The 19,844-nt window shown below is 41.0% G+C and overlaps 1 protein-coding gene across 11 annotated transcripts in view; it reads right to left on the bottom strand.

Annotated features, from left to right (window-relative positions):
• CACNA1G (calcium voltage-gated channel subunit alpha1 G) overlaps window positions 1-19,844 on the bottom strand; it is a 270,365-nt gene that overhangs the window by 118,789 nt on the left and 131,732 nt on the right. For 7 of the 11 annotated variants that reach the window (XM_089537162.1, XM_089537177.1, XM_089537228.1 and 4 more), the window contains exons 14-17: window positions 16,728-16,796; window positions 11,694-11,787; window positions 10,556-10,740; window positions 9,957-10,403 (exon numbers count right to left, since the gene is read on the bottom strand). In XM_089537162.1, the coding sequence (XP_089393288.1) occupies window positions 9,957-10,403; window positions 10,556-10,740; window positions 11,694-11,787; window positions 16,728-16,796 (795 nt within the window). The remainder of the gene's footprint in view (window positions 1-9,956; window positions 10,404-10,555; window positions 10,741-11,693; window positions 11,788-16,727; window positions 16,797-19,844) is intronic. The other 4 variants (XM_089537194.1, XM_089537219.1, XM_089537209.1 and 1 more) reach the window with 1 other exon arrangement.

Genomic DNA, 19,844 nt, shown 5'->3' with positions numbered 1-19,844 from the left:
TACATGGGTCAGGTCACAAAGATGTAAAATCACAGTCTGCTATAAAGCAAATTAAAGCAAGTGAGACAAAACAAATCCAAAAAGGTCCCAAGGGGACAAGTACAAACCTAAAGAGATGTCAAATAATTTGAGCATGTGAATATTACTCACAAACTGGAAAATCTCCCCTTGTTTCAACTCTGAAACATCTGACAGTTCTATTGTTGCTTATTTATCCACCCCTCTCTGGGCATGTGCAGCATGAAATAAATGATTATGCATAAAGTTAAATACATTTCCAGTCCCTAGAATTTTATTATCACTTCACATATTAGTGCCAGACATGTGGATGGATCAAATGGCAGATAGGCTACAGTAGATGGGGTGGGGGAATGGTTACTTTCACTTTCTCCTTAAAAAAACAACACACAACAATTTGCAAAAATAACACCAGATTCTCAAACATCTCTAGTAAACAGCTACAGCCACTTCAGCACAGAGTGCTCCATATTGTTTGGTGTTGTGTGCCTTCAAGTAATGTCCAAACTATGGTGACCCTACACAAAATTATCATGAGATTTTCTTGGTAAGATTCATCCAGAGGAGGCTTGCCTTTGCCCTCCTCTGAGGCTGGGAGAGTGGAAATTGCCCAAAGTCACACAGTGGATTTCATGGCTGAGCTAGGAATTGAACCCTGCTCTCCAGAGTATTAGACTAACACTCAGCCTACTATGCCACGCTGGCTCCCTGTCTGTATGCTGGTGTGAAAAATGGAAAAGACATGGCAGTCCTAATTGTGCAGAAATATGGCTTCAACCACAGGTCTTGAAATGCAGGCTTTTAAGAGTTAGTTCCTCAAAGCCACACAGTCTAGATAGACAAATCTGTCAGATTTGGTTTCTCCCTACATTCTGAGCTCCACCTCTTCACTTCAAAAACGTTCCCCTTCTGAATATGAAGAAAATTACATGTTTCAGCAAATACTTATCAAAAAATATAAACAAAATTCTCACCTGTCCCTACTGGAGGGTTGAGAACACTCCCCATGTCACCCCAGTTAAGTGTGACCATCCAACCACATAATAGTACGGTAGCTCTCTAGCTTCAACCCAGCTTCAAAAGTTGGAAAACCAGAGAAACATAATGAAGCATCAGAGTTCTCTTTCAGTGGGCTTGAAAAAGCACTGCATCAAGAAAAGGCCCACTGTCTCTCCCATTTAAATGCAGTTAAATGCTAATGGGATATTGGGTAGGTGTGTAGAGGGATTCAGTTCAGTGGGTGAACTGTTTCTAATGATATAGACCTCCAGCTGCTTGGGCATTTGGTTCAACCTCCAGACAAGGCAAATGTATCAGGATGGAATTTGCAGAATTAGTTGCTTTCTCGGTAATTCTTGGTTTTTAAAAATATTTAAACGTCTGTAATCCTAGACTATATTTTGAGAATTTCCAGCACTCACTACAACATTTTATTTCCTCAAGTCTAAGGCGGGTTACAGACCGCTGCTTTGCGGCGGTCTGCCGCCGCCGCCGTTTGCTCCTTGCGGGAGCCGCAGCAGCCACACCGCGCGGCTCCCGTACGGACCGAAAAAGAAGCTCCAAAATGGAGCTTCTTTAAGCGGCGCCTCTATGACATCACGAGGTGCCAGGGGCGCACTCGCTATGTCATAGACGCCGCGACACGTGCGGACGCACAGCGTCCGATACGTAAATATGGCAGCGGCCGTGTGGAACGGCCGCCGCCATATTGTACCTACAGAATACGTACTAGGGTTAGGGGGGTGCGGAAGCACCGCCCCTTCCTAACCCTAGTACGTATTCATTACGTACTAAATGGCAGTGTGTAACCCGCCTAATTCTTTTTTATTCTGAGACATATGAAAAAAAAGATATCATCATCCTGTCTTTTAAAAGTATTTTAGAGTTATGGCGCACCAGTGAAACAGCACTGTATGTAGCACTTAGTTGTGTGCCTTCAAGTCATTTCTGATTTATGGCAACCCATGGGGGTTTCTTGGCAAGACTTGTTCAGAGGAGGTTTGCCATTGCTTTCCCCTGAGAGCATATGACTTGCCCCCCCCCCCCCCAAAAAAAATAAAAGAACAAACTCTGAACCACCTCAGCAAATCTTAGATCACACCACAGCCCAGTTTCAAAACTTTTGTTGAAAGACCCTAGTGTAGATACAAGAAATCACTACAAATAACCTCTATCCCAAAGAATGAAGCAAATGGGATAGAGATTTTAATAATCAATGAAACACAAGAAGCTCTATCATGAGTATTTACCCTTTTTACACCAGTCTAGAAGAGCCTATATTTGCACTGTTTTTTCCCTTAACATTATTCCTTCAGCCTTGTTAGCAAAATCATAGAATCACAGAATCATAGAGTTGGAAGAAGATAAATAACTATGGCCAGATCATCTGTTTGGAGAAAGGGCACAGAAGATTTGTAAATACAAGTTGGTGCAAACTATTCCATGTTATGATTGGATGTGTTCAATCATTGTTAATCAAAGTTGGATCTGTGTCAGTGCTTCTCAGGCTATCTATTGAGTGGAACTAGCAATGAAACCATATTTGTGCCCATTGAGCACGACTGTTTCTTTCATTCTTGGAAATTTGCTGCATATCAGCAGCCAAATCCAAAAAAGTGACTATGAATAATTCACTCCAGCACTTCCAGTCCAGATGGACCTTCACTTGCACTTTTAAAAGTAATCAATAAGTTAAAGGGTTCAGACTGGCATTTATCATCAGTTAGTGTTTTCAAACACTAGCAATGGGGGGTGGAGTGGGGCAGAGTCCCATGGCAACCCATACTATTAGAACTTGGAAACTGGTGCGTTATTATACCTCTGAACCATGGCACCTCAAACACAAGTCTCAGCATTTCGTCAAACTAAGCAAAGCTGGGTTTCTTTTAGGTCATTTGGAGAGTCAAAACCCAGAATGGATTCTATTTTACCACGAGCTCAGTTAAATTTCTCATTAGCTGCAGGTTAAGAGGGAGAAGAATGTCCATTGTAATGAAAACATTCAGTGACAAACTGAACTCTGAAATAAGAAAACTGTCTGTCAAGAGAGTTTGGAACAATTTGGATAACAATGACAAATTTATCCTTGATCTTCACTTCTTTGCCTCATAGTGAAATTTATTATTTGTTTAGTGAACAATCTCATTTTTCACCAGGGGGAATTGCTCTGCTCCTCCTACCCCCAAATATGGCCCGATGGCTTGCTTCAACTGTGCAGCTTCTAATCCCCAAATACTAGTCAAACTGGCTTAATTAGGCAGGGTTATTTAAAGATGTTATGTCCACTTGACGTCCTAGCTAGAAGGCTTCCCTGGGGACATCTAGTAATAGCTGCAGCTTGGTCCAGATAATATTGTAATCTGGATGGGTTCCAAAGGCATCTATGATTCAAAGCATAGCTTGGTATTTATCTTGAGGCTTTGTAGTTAAATCAGAACGTGTCAGCAGCCTAGAATGCCCCCTTTATATCCTTTTAGTCCAATTTTAATGCCAGAGATATTTTGGGTTTGTGTAATTGTTTCAAGCAAGTCACTCAAATGAGATAACAAAAGGGGTGGGTGATGGGGCGGGGAATGATCCTGCTTTCCATCTCTCCCTTTCCATAGCACTCGTTCTGTAAAAAATGACAATTTGACTTGGCTAAAGGTTTGCTTAGGCACAGATGTCTATGGATGCAAACTGAGACAATGCAACTAAGAGTGACACAATGCTTTAAATACAAAACTACAGTACTATATACTATTCACAGGCATAGTGCGTATTATATTATAGGTAGGTATAGTAAATTAGGGCATGTCTACACAGACCAAATGAACCATTTCCCCCCAGCTTTCTCTGCAACCTGCCCCGACAAGGCAGAGCTAAAGCCCTGATTTGACTGAGAACTGTCTTCACAATGTGAAGCCCATTCCTCACTGAATCTGACTCATCCCTCCCTTAAATCGGATGAAAAAGACTTACCTTTTGTTCTAGATTGTGACATGGGGCATCTGTTTACACACGCGTCCCATATTGGCATTGCAGTTGGCATGATTTGCACCCTCTGAGCTCACAACAAGATACCTAGACATGTGATTCACACTGGGCACTTCTTTTTTTACCTCAGAAGGAGTGAGTGTACCAGTGACAACAATATTTGGTGATACAATGGGATGTTGTCCAAACAGCCACCCAGTGTCACTCCGGAATGTGGAGTTAATGGGGGGGGGGGGGGGATTTGGGGCAGGTCCAGGTCTATGTCCAGAATACTCAAGGAGCAGACCAGATCTGCCCTAGCTGAAAGGTATATTGAGAGAATAAGTTTGGCCCAGAGAAAGCCAGTATATTTTCATATTCCTGAATTTGCAGATTACCATATATAGTCGACTATAAGTCAACCTCATGTATAAGTCAAGGGCAGGTTTGGAGGTCAAAATTATGGATTTTGATATAACTCATAGATATGTAAAGGGTAAAACACAGAGGCATGCAACAAAGGATCTAAAGGATGAAACAAAGGAAAACAATGCCAAAGAACTTACAAAATTTCCAGCTGATGTAACTGTACTCACTCTAAAGGCTGGATAGATGAAAGAGTAATGGGGAATCAGTACTTTCTGGATAGATAAGACTTTTGCCTTCCACCAGGCGATGGTTCCTTTTTAATAAGAGTTAAGGTACACTACTTATTTTGTGGATAAGTCAATTCAATTTTTGAGGGTCAATTTTTTGACTAAAATGTCTAGATTTATACATGAGTATATACAGTACTCTCCCTCCCTTCCTATTTTTTAAAGGATTCCTTCTAGCCCAAATCATGAGATCCTTTCTCTGGAAAGGATAGAGCTGCAAGCTTGTGTACAATCAGCTTGATTACTTCTAGAGCTCACATTATGTTCAAAGTGATGCCTCAATTATGCTATTCAAACCACATTTACTTCAGAAGACACACCTGGCTGGTATGAATAAAGATGTGGAGGAACAGAGCACTGTAACTGATACATTTGGTAGTAAACACTATGAGAAGTAGAATCTGCAAAATCCTAATGTAAGCAAAGTCCCTGTTGATCCAGATGTGAATATGTGTACCCAAGGACAACATTTGGTGGATGAAACATGTGCTCCATTCCCTTTGATAATGAGTTTTTCTTATAAATGACTCTCGAATATTCTTCTAAAAAGAAAAGTTGCTTGGAGATTTCAATAATGGGAATTAAGCTAGCTCCTTGATATTACTAATGAAATTAATTTACAATTAAAGTCATCGAAAAAGAACACTGTCCTCAAAACATGACACACAGTGTGTGGAGATAGTGAGAAAGAGCAAAGAAAGCATGGCACAGCTTGCAGGGGAAGAAAAGAGGTTGCCATCATTTAACTTTCCAAAGACAAAACTGAGGCTCCAAAACAAATCAGAACCTTTACACACTGGCCTGAAAGGCCGGATGGGGGGCAGAGTTGGGGCGTAGTGTCTCAATGATGCACGGTCCAGCTCCACCTCCAGGGTGCCGCAACCCTGCAGGCCACACCACACAGTGTGCAGCATTATGGTGCTCCTCTGGCACTATGTCTAAATGATGCAGCTCCAAAGGAGTGCCGTATATCCACGCCACCATAGCTATCGTGCCCTTTCCAGGGCACAAAAAGGAGCCGCTTTTTGTGGCTCCTTTTCACACCCTGGAAAGGCTGGATTGGGACAGCGGCATGCGGTTGCCGTGGCCCCAATACGGTGAAAATGGAGGTGCCTGCAGCCCGCCCCTTATGGTTGGTCTGCACAGCCCCTCACTAACCTTTGTAAATCCAGATGTTATGGGTCTAGTCTTTTTTCTCTCCTGAAGCCATCATTTTCTGTATTACTGAAGTGAAGACCATAATACCCAACATCCCACTGATTTTAATGGATTTCAGAAAAATCTGGGGGAGGAAATACCAACAAGCACTCTTGTCAGAACCAGGCCACACTTCTAAGCTTAAGTCTCAAGTCAACATCTTCATATGGACTACAGCCAGAAAATTGGGATATACCATATATATACTCGTGTACAAGTCGACCTCATGTATAAGTCGAGGGAAGGTGTCAGGGTCAAAATCAAGTATTTTGATCCATAATAAGTAGAGAGTAAAATTTAGGGGGCTATAATGAAGGATGGAAAGAGGAAAATACCACTTCCATCCCTCCTTCTCCTTCTCTGGACCTCTCCCAACCACCTAACACCAATTCCCAGGTGCTGGAGGAGTGGTTTTAACATCGAATTGAGAAGAGAAGCATGTGGTGTTAAATGAGGTGTTTTTCCATAGGAAGAGGAGGTTTGCAAGTCGAAGTGGAAAGGGAAACAAGTGGTGTTACATGAGGTATTTCTTTCATGGGAAGAGGAGGTGTTAAATGTGGTCGTGTTAAATGTGGAGTTTGTTCCATGGGAAGATGAGGCTTGCAAATCGGATTGGAGAGGGAAGCAAATGGAGTTAAATGAGGTATTTTTTTCCATGATGAGAAAAGGCTTGCAAATCAGATGAGAGGGAAGCAAGTGGTGTTAAATGGGGTGTTTTTTCCCATGGGAAAGGGAGGCTTGCAAATCGTACTGGGAAGGGAAGCAAGTGATGTTAAATGAGGTGTTTTTCCCTAGGAAGGGAAGGCTTGCAAATCAGTCTTGGGAGGGAAGCAAGTGGTGTTAAACGTGGAGTTTCTTCCATGGGAAAAAAGGCTTGCAAATTGGACTGGGAACCTCTTTCACACAGGGGGGGGGGGGTGCCTCGAGGCACCAAAAGTGGGGCATAAGGCTTGCTTGTTTTAGGACCTTTCTAAGCAGTACTAGTTATTGACCCGTATATAAGTTGACCCAGGATTTTAGGGTCAATTTTGGGGCATAAGTTTCTTGACTTATAGTTGAAGATATATGGTAAATTGAATTCAGAAATAATTTTTTTAAAAAATACCTCACTAGAAGGAATTTTCAAGGAGGTATCTGTGTTAGACTCTTGCAGTATAAAAAGTAGGAGAGGGGTAGGGGAAAAAAAAGGAATGTAGCAACACCTAAGACTAACTGGTTTTTATTTTCACATAAGCTTTTATGGATATAAATGAGCTCTGTAAACATCCAAAGAAGTAGGTTTATTTTCACTAGGAGTATCACACAAATTGAGTTCCAGCATGAAATACAGGCCCATTACTTCTGCCGGGGCACACAAGAGGCTTTTCCGGCGTGGCATTCAGCATATGCGTATGTTGTGCCCGCATATAACGCAGGTGCACTATAGTTGGATTCAGAGTTCATATATCACGACTGAAACTTGTTTTCTTCAGTTGACTGACTCAAGTATGGCATTTCTGTATGTGTGAATCCATGTTATAGTATCTCACTTGCGAAACACTTCCCCCAGCTATTGGACTCATGGATTACCTACACACACACACACACACACACACACACCCCTTCATGCATCTGGAAGCAGGCTCTTGCCCATAAAAAGCTCCAGCCACAATTACTTTGACTGGTCATTAAGTAGCTAGAAGATTCATTATATTTGCAACCACATGCTTTCACAGCGCCTTCTCTAGAATTGATTCTAATAGGTGCATATGTTAATGTCATGTTTTTAACCTGCACTGCAGAGAAGAGACACAGTCCCCAGAGACCTCGTCTGCCCCTCCGGGAGCCAATGCTGTATGAGGAAGGATGTCTGCATGTTTTTATTTGATTAGTCACATCCTCCATCTTTTGGGTGCCCAGGGGCTTTGTTCCTTCCTAATGGATGCCCTGTTCAATCTCTCTAACTGCTCTTGATGGAGTTGAAGCTGGAGATGCCTGTCAGGCCATGCAGATCCATCCTTCTAATCCGCTGTATGTGTTGTTGTTCTGTGCTCTAGAGCTATGCCGGAATTTACATAAGCCTGCCTGTAATACCTCTGTGCAAACTGTAGAGGCTCATTGACATGTAGAAATACAGAGGGATATTGGAGCATCACCTGCCTAATCAGTTCTGAAGTGCAGATGTTTTTTTCTTCCTGCTTTACCGCTACCCGTTGTTTTTAAGTAACATTTTCAAAATGGGTCCTCCAAGGCCTAGAAATGTGCTTCCTTTAATTAGAGTATTCCCTCTTTATATGAAATTAATATAAAAGGCTAATCCTTTTCCATGAGCAGGGACACTTCTGCCTTTGCTTGGGAATTTGCAGTGAGAGTTTATAGAAGTAGAAACCTTCCAGTTCAAACTGTGGACAGTATAGAGCTTTGTCTCTGAAGAGAACAGAATGTTCTGGGAGCAGCTTGGAGTATTCTGGCTCTGACATCTCCCCATTACATTGGGCCCCCTGTTATGACACCAATTGGCTGTTCATATGCATGTTCTGCTGTGCCGGCCACAGCTGCCACTGCCACCACTGCTGCAAGTCGCTCACTCTGAGATCAGAATGAGGAATCCAGTGTGTGACCCACACCACACCAGCAGTGGCAGCACCGGCTGGCACAGTGGGATGCATTATAAACAGCCGACTGGCATCACAACTGAGGGCATCAGATTTTCCAGGAAGATCTGGAGCAAAAGGTGATTTTTATTTGACCCAAGGGGACAATCCTTGGTCACTCTCTCCACATCTATATGCTTATAATGCATGTTGAAAAAGGAGTCTTGTGGCACCTTTAAGACAGAGTGATCTGTTTCAGCATAAACTTTCATGGACTATAGCCCATGTCTTCAGAAGCAAGATGTATCCAAAAATGGAGGTCCATGAAAGCTTATGATGAAATAAATAACTTCATCTTCAAGGTGCCAAGAGACTCTTTTTGTATAGAAGCAGACTAACATGGCTGACTCTTTTAAAACTGCATGCCAGACAGCTGGAGCTGGCTCACTTGGTTCTGTTGTGTCTGTTGTGGTCAGGCTGCTGGCTATCAAGGAAGACCCAGAGATAATCCTGAATGAATTCTGAAGCCATGCTCTTGCTGCATACTGGAGCTCAGCTGGTGCCCACATCTGTTCCAGAGTTTGAGAAAGTTACTATAATGCCCAGAATCTCTCAGCCAGCCTTGCTTAGTCTGCAGAAGGTGAAAGCAGGGGAAAGGAGTGCCATGCACAGCTAATAGACAAACATGACCTCCATGTTTTAAGGTTTCATGCTTTTTAAAGAGTTGTGCTGGATAAAAGCAGGGCCAGCCCTACTCTTAGGCAGGTGGAGGAAAATGGACACTTTAAGTGGCAGATACGAGAAGGAGGGAGGAGGACAAACCTGGGGAAAACAAACGGCTTGCTCAAACTAGCTATCTTCAAGTTTTATGGAGGATACTGTCAGGGGATGCTTTGACTGAGAGTTCCTGCATGGCAGGGGGGTTGGACTGGATGGGCCTTGTGGTCTCTTCCAACTATATGAGTCTATGATTCTATGACTCCTGTGTGGAGCTAAGATTCAACTGCCTGCCAGTCTCAGTAGCTTCTGTATGAATGTTGCAACACTGTCTTTGTCTTTGTCTTTGTCTCAGGCAGCTGAGTGTTTTTAGAAATGTGTCTATGGAGTGGAGTGGAAATGGCTAAATGCTACTGGTGTAGGGTTGCCATAATTGTCCACTAAAACCTGGGACAAAATGTAGGACAAAATGTACACCAAACTGTAGGACAACTGCAGGACAAAACTCAGCCCAAAATGTAGGACATTTAAGAAAAATGGAGGACCTTTTAATAGAGCAGTCTTAGCTGTTGGACCAATTGGGGGGATTAGGGTTTAGTAAAATTCCTTTTAAAATTCAGACTAAAATATAGAATGGATTTGCTACCCCACTGACATGGAAGCCATTAGCTGACACTGTTTACCCAGTGCATTTGGCAGTGATTATAGCCAAACAGATAAGAATCAACACTACCTTCTTGCTCTTACACAGAAAACAAGAAAGAAAGAAAGAAAGAAAGAAAGAAAGAAAGAAAGAAAGAAATTAAAGTGCAGGACTTTAGTCACACTGGCTCTCACTTACCAAGTTGCCTTCATCATCCATATCATCACATTCAGGCAAAGGATCTTCCAGATGAAGCTGCTGTATCAGAATGCGTGAAGTGGTTTTGCCATTGCAGTCTTGGCGCTCTGATGCAGAGCTCCGGCTACTGTGTATGCTACTGGTCCGGTAAAGAGAAGGCACCTGCAGGGTATCTTGAAAGTCAAAGGAGCCTTTGGTCTCCAGTGACTCCATGCGGTGAGGTATAGAGCCATTAATGCTCCCGGTCCGGCTGGACTGCTCTTCCTCAGAGCTCTCCCCTTCCTCAGAACTCTGCTTCCCATCCCCTGAGAGAAGTGACTTGCGTTCTCCACTTTGGTTGCGGCGTTTCAAGCTAGGAGCCCGCCCAATGCTGTTCCAGCTTGACCTGCGGCTGTTCCAGCTGCTTCCTGCACTCCAAGGACTGTGGGGAGAGCTCCGGGCACTCACCTGAAGTGAAGCAGAGAAAGAATCAGGACCAGTATAAACCCATCCCAGGCCTCCACTCAGCAAGGACATAAGCATCAGCTCAGAAAGAATGCAGCTGGAAATACTGAAGATACAAAAAACAGAGTGCATGAGAGGAAACACAACCTACATACCGGGGATTTGAGATCATATGTATTAGGATCCATGGAGACACTGCTGGCTCTCCGGGAATCATAGCCCTGAGCTGCTTCCCCATAGGTGGCACTTCTGGGCATGGGCATGGGCGTAGCAGCTGTGTGAATGATGAGCGGAGGGGTTAAACTCTTCTTTAGCTCTGGGTGATCACAAAGAGCCATCACTGCAGACAAAAAAATATGATACATTCAGGTTATTTTTGGTAGAGAGATGCCAATCTACATGGTCAGGGCAGCTGGTATCTTTGCGTTGAGCTTCTATTCTCATGGAGTTTCTCTTCTCATCTCCCCCATCCTTCTAACATCAATATCATAATACACATTCAAAATCCATAGTATCCCTCTCTTTTTCCTTTACCTATGGGCATTTTCCTCTTCCTTACGTATGAATTACAGATAGTGGCACTTCTGGTTCCCATTTCCATTTAGCAAGGACAACAAGGGCAAATTCCTTTCTCTTGTTGTGTACCTCTTAACAGCACTGTTATAAATAAGGGAGAATATATCCATACTACACAATAATAACATTCTGACACCACTTTAACTGTTACTGTTCCATCCTAAAGGATCCCGGGTTTTGCAGTTTTGTGAGGGATGGAAGATACTCTGCCAGAGACCTCAAGTGCTCTAGCTCAGGGGACATGCCCTAAAGAATTCTGAGAATCTCTCTAGACTACAAATCCCAGGATTCCATAGGATGGAGACATGCCAATTAAAGTGGTATTAAACTGAGATAATTATGCAGTATGAGTACACTGTGTGTTTGTCAGTGACAGGGAGTCCAATCACATCCAATGATATCATTACACTTTAGTTTGGGGTAATGATTCAACTACCATTTTGCCATCAGATGATAATCCATGAGTCATATTGGAAATATTTTACCATATGAGCCCCCACCCCTGACATTATTGTTAACGATCTGATCCAGTAAGGAGCACATTCTTTGCAAGATCCTGTCTTCCACATGTTATCTTTTGAATCAAACAACCTTACTTTAAGCAACACTACTCCAGATTAGATGTTCAAGAGGGCAGGGGAATTCTACTATAGACAATAAACTGAAATAATAACTTCTTGAAGGTGGACCAGTAATGCAACCATCATTGTCACTTACAGGCTGGATTTGAAAAGTTTTTCTTAAGTCCACAGTCTTCTTCCAGAGCACGGGGGAAAAGCTCCCCATCTGAATCAGACTTAGTAGCATCACCCTAGAGCAAAAGAAAATGCCTTAGGAACTGGGACAAGAGGGCTTCAAATTCCCTTTTCTGGGTAATAAAAGTTCTTTGCCCAACAACAAGATATCCACTGTTCCACTGAAATTGTTACCACAATGGGACACCACCTTCCACAAAATGATGCATGCACATATCAATATACCACATCAGTTTCACTATGCAGGGCCCTGTCAAAGGGCAGAGGCTATACATGATTTAGAAGCAGCTAAAGACCTGAGTGAGGCAGAAACAAAGTGTTTTAACCTTCATTTAAAGTAATCTCAGACTGAAGCACAGTTAAATCCCATCCTGGCCAAATATGGCACTGTCTCTGCTCTTCATGTAATTTCTCAGTTCTTTGGAGGAATTCTATATTCCAGGCACTCACAGTTTTTTTTTAGTTGAAATATGTCCAAAAGAGCCAGTGCTGGGTAAAGTCAACTCCCAGAATCCCCCTGCTGGTTGAGGGATACCTTTCCAAGCTGTGAAAATAGGCAGGAATCTGAAACCATATCTTGGGGAATAATATTGGAAAATGAGGATAAGAGGGAGCATATCAGATAACAGGACAATGAGAATGACCATGAGAATGACCTTTCCAATCCAACTGAAAGGAAAGCAAGATGACTGTATGAAGCTTAGTAGACTGGTGTGGCCAATTTTCTTACAGGACAAATTATTTTAAATAATTGAGAACACAGATATAGGGATTTTTGCTGTGAAATCAGTAAAACTGGGTTCATTTGGCTCTAGGTAAACGACTTTTTTGCCACACTGGCAAGTCCCTTCTAACAAATTCAAATGCTCATAGCTGACAGCAGTTTTCCCTATTAGAAAGTTGCCCTACAGCCTCTTTAATACTATGTTAAATAATTCACTTGCTCATTAGCCTCTGCCATTTCCTTCACTGATGAGTTTCTTAGATCAGGCATCATTAAACAAAAGGCCCTCAACCTTTCCCCCTCTGGTCCTTTGAACCAATTTGCCTCCACAAGTGGTGGTTGGAAAGCATTGTTTTATATAAGCAAGTCTGTTGGCCAGGAATGGAGTGCTCAACAATGAATTCTGCCTGATTTCTTACAGAAATCATACCTCTGGCAAATAGTAGCCCCCATTGAGTTTGATGTGGTCAATGGAGGACATAAATGCAGTGATAACAGAGAAGCCAAGCAAAACCCTATTTCAAGCTAGAAAATTGGGAAAGAGAAGCAGAAACCCCAGCAAAGTACAACAAAGTCTACAGTGCTATGCTAAGAAGCCTTGGCTCACTCTGATGACATTTGGTGCTTGGGTAAAATGTGAAAATCAGAATGGGCATTAGCTGGGAGGATAATGTTAAACAGCAGACTTGAGAAAATAATTTGAAGTTTTGCCTGATTAAAGAGTACAGGGCAACATCATCAACATAAATGACCTTTATTTTCTCCAATTAAGTGTGTATTTGTTTATGTATGCAGATGAGCATATCTACATAATACATTTCTCTCCAATCAAGCTGGGGATGTTTCCCAAAGATGCTTCTTCATCAAAGTACAGAGTATGCATAATTATGAAATCGTGTACTTTTACATCTCTATCCATTCTGGAATATCTCAGTTTGACTCAGAGGAATTTCATTACCCATCTCCACGATGGCTTAGGTTATAAACAGGAGGGGCTATTTAAAGAAGAGAGACTGGTCAGTCAAGATTAGTAGTGTTTGGTGGCTTTGATGTCAGTGGAATGGGGAAACTGCTTCAGGTTTCAGCTCCAAAGAACCTATATTCCCAAAATAGGATCAGCACTTTGAATACCTCCTTTGAATTTCAGATCAAAATTCAGAATGTATTCAATACTCCACTAACATGGGAGTCACCACCGCCCTTGGTTAGGATGGACTTGAATTACTGATTTTTTTATGTCATAGAATCAAAATGCCTGTCCAGTGGAATGTTTTCCAACAGGCACACTAAAAATCCCATGCTTCCTTTAAGAAAATGATTAAACATGACTTGAAATAGTAATCTATTAATCTTTGAAATAAATGGATTAATTCATTAGTAGTACGAAAAGTTTTAAACCATTTTTCCTATAAAAATAATCTGTATAAAATAGGCAAAGATACTAATTCTTACAGAATCAAATGCCCATTTATTTATGAGCAGAAGCATCTCAATCAAGTCCATGGTCAACAGTTCTTTTTTTGCAAAGTTAAGATATGACCTTTACCTGTTTTCTATCTCCAACATTTTACAGAGTGCAGTTTTAACTGAAACTGTACTGTGTGAAATGATGTCCAGAATCAATAGCATTATTGTGAAAGAGCTGTATCTCTCTCTTTATTCAGACAATGCATTTAAGGCCATTTCCTCAATAATACTCTCTCATTCACTGAGGATAAATGGCTATTTTGATTAAATATCCCACAAAGGGCATCTGCATTTCTATGTTTCATAATCAATGTAGTCTAGGCAGGGGCTGTTGGATGCTTCACATTAGTGAATCAGCTTTGAGTTTAATTATGGGAGTTTTCCAAAGTTCTGAACCTATTTTGGGGACAGGTTTCTGTACCTTGGATAGCTCCAAGTCTGGAATAAAAACTGGAGCAGATTCCTTATGAGGAAGTCACTGGCTGTCTCTGGGCCAGGGGCATGATGGGCTTAAGACATTCAGGACTGCCTAAAATGTCTGCATGGGTGGGTTGTGTAGTTAAGTTATTTCTCCAATGTACTTTTCCTCCTAATTTGGCACTAAAACCTCTCTTGAAAGTGAGAGAAATTATTGTGCAGATATGTGCCTTTTATAAGACTAGCTGAATATGATGATGAATATTTATGATATTACATTGTATTCATTGCAAGCAATGTTGTCAACACAAATATTTGGAGCCAAAAATACTAATTGACTAACAGTGGTCAATTAATTTACTACTGGTTTTAAATAAGAGTGTGAGACTGGATTAAAAACCTAAAAATAACATTGCAATCTGCAGATTTGGAATTAGGTGTCCTTTTTCATGATTTAGTTGGTGCTGACAGCTTTGTAATTGTTGGGAGGAATGCATATCTGTGGGGGTGGGCAAGCAGGGAGAGAAATAATGTGTGATTATTCCTCCAGTTTTCCAGCACCAAACCCCATATTTGATTTAGAATAAAGCATCCCTGACAAAGAAACACACCATCACCTACTTAATATATAGTAAGCACTAAGTTTAGCTGCAGGCAATCATCACCTACTAGGGCTCCAACATAAATATTACCTTTTTTTGTACTCCTAGTTTGCCTTTCTGGATGAAAAAGGCAATACATGAAAAATGTAGATGATTTTTGCTTGTTTATCTGTGGAACTATTAGTGCTTTGAGATACTGATACTGGAGACATGCCATTGCATATGGAAGGTGACATTTATAGCATAGGCAACCCTGGATCCAAATAGGGTATGGAAACCCTGTGGCCCTCCATATACTATCAAACTTTAGCTCCCATCACACCTTACTAGTAGCCAGGTTGGTTAGGGTTGATGGAAGCTGAAGTTCAGAAACATATGGAATGTAAATCACCCTGAGATCTCTTGATATAAAGTATGGTATAAACATTTAAATAAATTAATACAGAGGCTCCCTTGCCTTGATCTAATTAAAAGGTACTGCTTCTAATACTGAATTGAAATTGTGAAAAAGGGTGAAAGGGGAGACATATGTTAGACATTGGCTGGGGAAAGGAGGCAGAATTATGGATGTGCTTGATTTCATACATATAAAACAAGGATAAGTACATGTATGATGTCAGCATTTAACATGTTGTCGGTTTTTTTACATTTAAAAAGGCTACACAATACTGCTGGTATTTAGGTCAACCAAAACTTCATAAATATATGCAAAGCAGGGAGTATTAACCTTTGTTATCACCTTTCCTACATATTTCAATTTAAATAATATCATTCAGGGTATGTGATTGTATGTCCAGATTCTTTGAATAAACCTAGAGTATTTTTTTTATTTAAAAAATACACCAACATTTACTGTAGCTGCCTCAGTTCTTGTATTGGCTTTTCCAAGACAGAGTGCTCTCACACATGAGCATCCACAATGCATGCTTGATTTTAGGTCCCGTCTGTCTTTGATGGGCTTTCCTAGTTTTTCTCCCTGTCTCTGTCTCTATCTAAAAGGGGGCTGAGTTTCATCTGCAAAAGGGTTAAAGTACATTTTGTATTCTGCAATCACAAAAACAACATGAGTTGTTTTCTACAGGTAATTTCTCAGTGATAGGACAGGAAAGATGACAAGAACAGTATCTGGTCCTCAGAAGGCAGTGGTCTGGCATGGGCAATAATATAATCAAGTAAGCTGAGATAATTTGCTCTTTCAATGGCAGTGGGGGGGGGGGGGGAACGACGACACAAACTTATGTCCACAAGAGCAATACTCAAAGAAATGCATTAACATAGTAAATATAAATATAAGCAGGCTCCAATTACCCTAGCTCTACCAAATCCTGGGGCCATGGAGGGACCTTAGACAGCAAGGTTCTTTTTCCCTATGTGATTTGGAGAGCAGCAGCTAAGGCATGCAACTGGACTGTCATGTCCTATCTATCAATCCATCTTTATATCTCACTTAAAATGGCCTCTTCTTTTAGTGGGCAGTTCAAGGGCACAAAAAAGGAACTTGGCAGCAGCAGGTAGAAATCTCGAGGAGATTCTTAGTCATTATGGAGGCTTTGAATTCTCTCAAAGAAGGAAGAGACTTAAAATCAAGGCTAACTTGATGACCACAACAAATTCAAAACCAAACAGCTACCATGATGAGAACAGTGGTGATGGTGTGATTGTTAACTACAAAGAGGGAGAAAGAGAGAGAAAGAAAGCGAGAGAGAGAGAGAGAGAGAGAGAGAGAGAGAGAGAGAGAACTATTAAACAAGGTTTGGGAGTGTTCATGCCACAAGATCTTACATACCACTGACGAGTCGACAGGCAGCTGAATACAGCTTAACTGCCTACTCGCTGCTTCCCGTTTGGTGATTTCCTGAAGTAAAAATGAGGAAGGGAGGTGGGGAAGAAGTCAGGGAAGGAAGGAAGGAAGGAGGGTTTTCAGGTTTTTACAAATTTCAACATTAAAACTGAAAGAGTGGCTCAAAGGGTGGAAAAAGTTTTGATAGAAAAAAGATGAAAACAAAAAGGGAAAGGTGAGAGAAGGGGAAGGTACCCATTGGGGTCAATTTCATATCATGGAGAAGCAGTGGAACAGGTTGCACTATGCTTGTGTCATCTGATGTTTCTGTGTCTGTTCTGCACAAATAAGGATTATTTAATGCTCCCTTATGGTAGATTCCACCTTACCTTTCAATTAAGAGCTATATTGAAAGTTTTATTTAATAGTTCACTGCCAATGTGTTAACAAATGGTTAGTAAAGAACTAAGGATAAACCATCATGTACATTTCATATTTCTCACACAAAACTAAATTGTTTCTCAGACAGAACACCAGCTGGGTCCCACAGCAAACCATTTTAAAACATTAAAGGGGGACATTAAAGAGTAGTTTGTAATATGGCAAGGATTGTATGTCTGCTGTCAGAAGGAAAAGAAAGAAAATATTCGTGCTAGGCATAACTAAACTGTCGACATACCTAATCACAATCCCTTTGTTATTGTGTGCCTGTAAGTTGCTTCCAGTTTATGGTGACCCAAAGGCAATTTTAGCCATTGTCTTTTTCTGAGGTCCACAACAATATCTGTATCTACTTAATATCATGCAGCAATGCAAGGATTTCATGAACACTGGATTAGTAAATACAGTACCAACATTTGAAGAACCATAAAATAAAGCAAGTTTAAATGAGGCAATATACAATGTTAATGCCAATGTTAGGAGGGATTTGCACCTTACAAGTTGAACAAGGGCTAGGTAAAGGTCTGTTTGAGTTTATCTGATTCATTTAAAGCTGAACACCTACTTGTCACACTAAAATGCTACCAAAATAAAGTGCTTCAGTTACTTATTCATGTCCAGCAGCTCCATGCTTTATTGGCCAGAGAGATACAAGAAGGGGAGAAAATAGTTACAAGCAGTAGCATTCTGATGACACCAGTGTTAGTGGGGTGTGTGTAAATCTGATCAAGATTTTAGTCCAGATTATAAAAGAGTTGTCCAAGGTGCTGAATCCTATCTAAAATAGATGCAGTACTTTGTATAGCTCTAGTATAGTAGAGTAGAGTTCAAGTTAAAACTCAGAATGGACTCTATTCCAGTGATGGAGAAACTAGTTACCAAAGCTTAAAAGGGACTTTTTAGTACATGTAGGCATAAAACTATAAATGGAACTACAAAGGTACCTTCACACCAGCCATTTAAACAGAGATACCAGATGCTCTTTTAATAATAGGGAACAGTTAATCTCTAAATTATATCCTTCACCAAGCGCCACAGGATCACAATTCAAATATCATAAACAACATTGACACCCTTGTTAGGTTCAGTGTACTTTGGGACAAGCTGTTGGAGCTTAAATGTGATGAATTATCTTGAATCTGTGCCCATTTTAGAATGTTATACAGTGGAGCCTTGCCTTATGTAGGGGATCCATTCCAGACCCCCCCCCTCCACGGTCCCACGTAAGGCAAATAATGCATATGCTCGAGCCCCATTCAGTATAATGGAGCATGTGCTCACGGTGGGGCAGCACGCGTACATCATTCACTTAGTTGCTGCGTGGTTTCCGCGTAAACCAGAAGCTGCGTATGGTGTGCCCGCATATGGAGCAGGCACACTGTATTAGCAGGATTTGTTTCTAGAAATTAATTTTATTTAATCATATGCTTTGTATCTATTTTCCCCCTAATAATTCTACAATCATTTCTGTTACAGTACTTAATTTGACAAGCATTTCTCAAATAAAGTATCCTATAGACTTCTTGTTCCTGGCAAAATACAAGATAAAGATTTAAACCAAATAATAATAATAATAATAATAAACCAAACAACTGCCCCCCTCAATTATATTTGAAATTATAACTACAGTGCATCTCTGTTTTTCTGGAACTTCAGAAATGTTCCTCACTCTGGTTGCATTTCAATTTTTCTATCTATGAAATGAGGTAACAAAGCATTTTGAGGTACAAAAACTGCTAACAAGCTTTGTTAATTGAGATATATGTTGTTGTACAAATAAACAAACAATAATTTTCATATTATTTGTAGTATGTAACACACATGTTGTATTTCTCTCGCCTGCTGTGTTTGGTGGTGGATGCAACCATGAGTTTTAGGTAATGATGTCAATAAATTTGAAAGGAGACTGGTCAAAATTCACATCTAAGAAGAAGAGTCATGTCACAGCTTAATAGGCTGAATATGAACAAACCTTTTGTACATATGTACTGGCTCTATGAAAGAACTCAAAAAAGATCCTAAAATGCAAAGAGATACAACTAATCACAGAAGTTAGAATTATACAAGCCATTGTATTCCATATTACCATGCATGGATGTGAGAATTGGACAGTGAAGAAACAAGATAGGAAGAAAATCAATGGATTTGAGATGTGGTGCTTGAGAAGAGTGCTGAGGATCCCATGGACTCATTGGCAAAAACAATAATTCTAGGAAAGGTAGAGGGAAGCAGAAAGAGATGGATGGACTCCATTCAAGAGGTCACGGGTATGGGCTTGCAGGGATTAAGCAGAGCAGTGGAGGATAGGGGGGGTCTTGAAGGTGTCTCATGCATAGGATTGTCATAGGTTGAGATCAACTTGAGGGCAGTTAACAACAGCAAACTGGCTCTTTCTTGCTTCTTTTGTATGAGCCAGCAAACATAACTGGGAACTCTTCAACTAACCTATTTAATAGTTTCCCAGCAACCATGGCCAGTGGCTTCAGAACAAGACAGGATATTAAACCACTACGCAAAGTGCTCCAGATCTGTTAACCACAGTTGTCTCATTCATTCAAAACAGGAAGCTACAGCTAATTGAAGCATTCTTGATTTGTTCATCAGCTTGCACAAAGGACAGAGTGGAGGGGCTGCATGCACAGGCAAAAGGTTTGTTCCTAACTCAGCATAATATCTTGATTG

The sequence above is a fragment of the Sceloporus occidentalis genome, unplaced genomic scaffold, assembly GCF_023333645.1.
Source record: "Sceloporus occidentalis isolate IW3139 unplaced genomic scaffold, rSceOcc1.0.p SCAF_1, whole genome shotgun sequence".
Lineage (NCBI taxonomy): Eukaryota > Metazoa > Chordata > Lepidosauria > Squamata > Phrynosomatidae > Sceloporus > Sceloporus occidentalis.
Note: the sequence above shows the minus strand (reverse complement) of the source record. Positions and strands in the feature narration are given on the sequence as shown.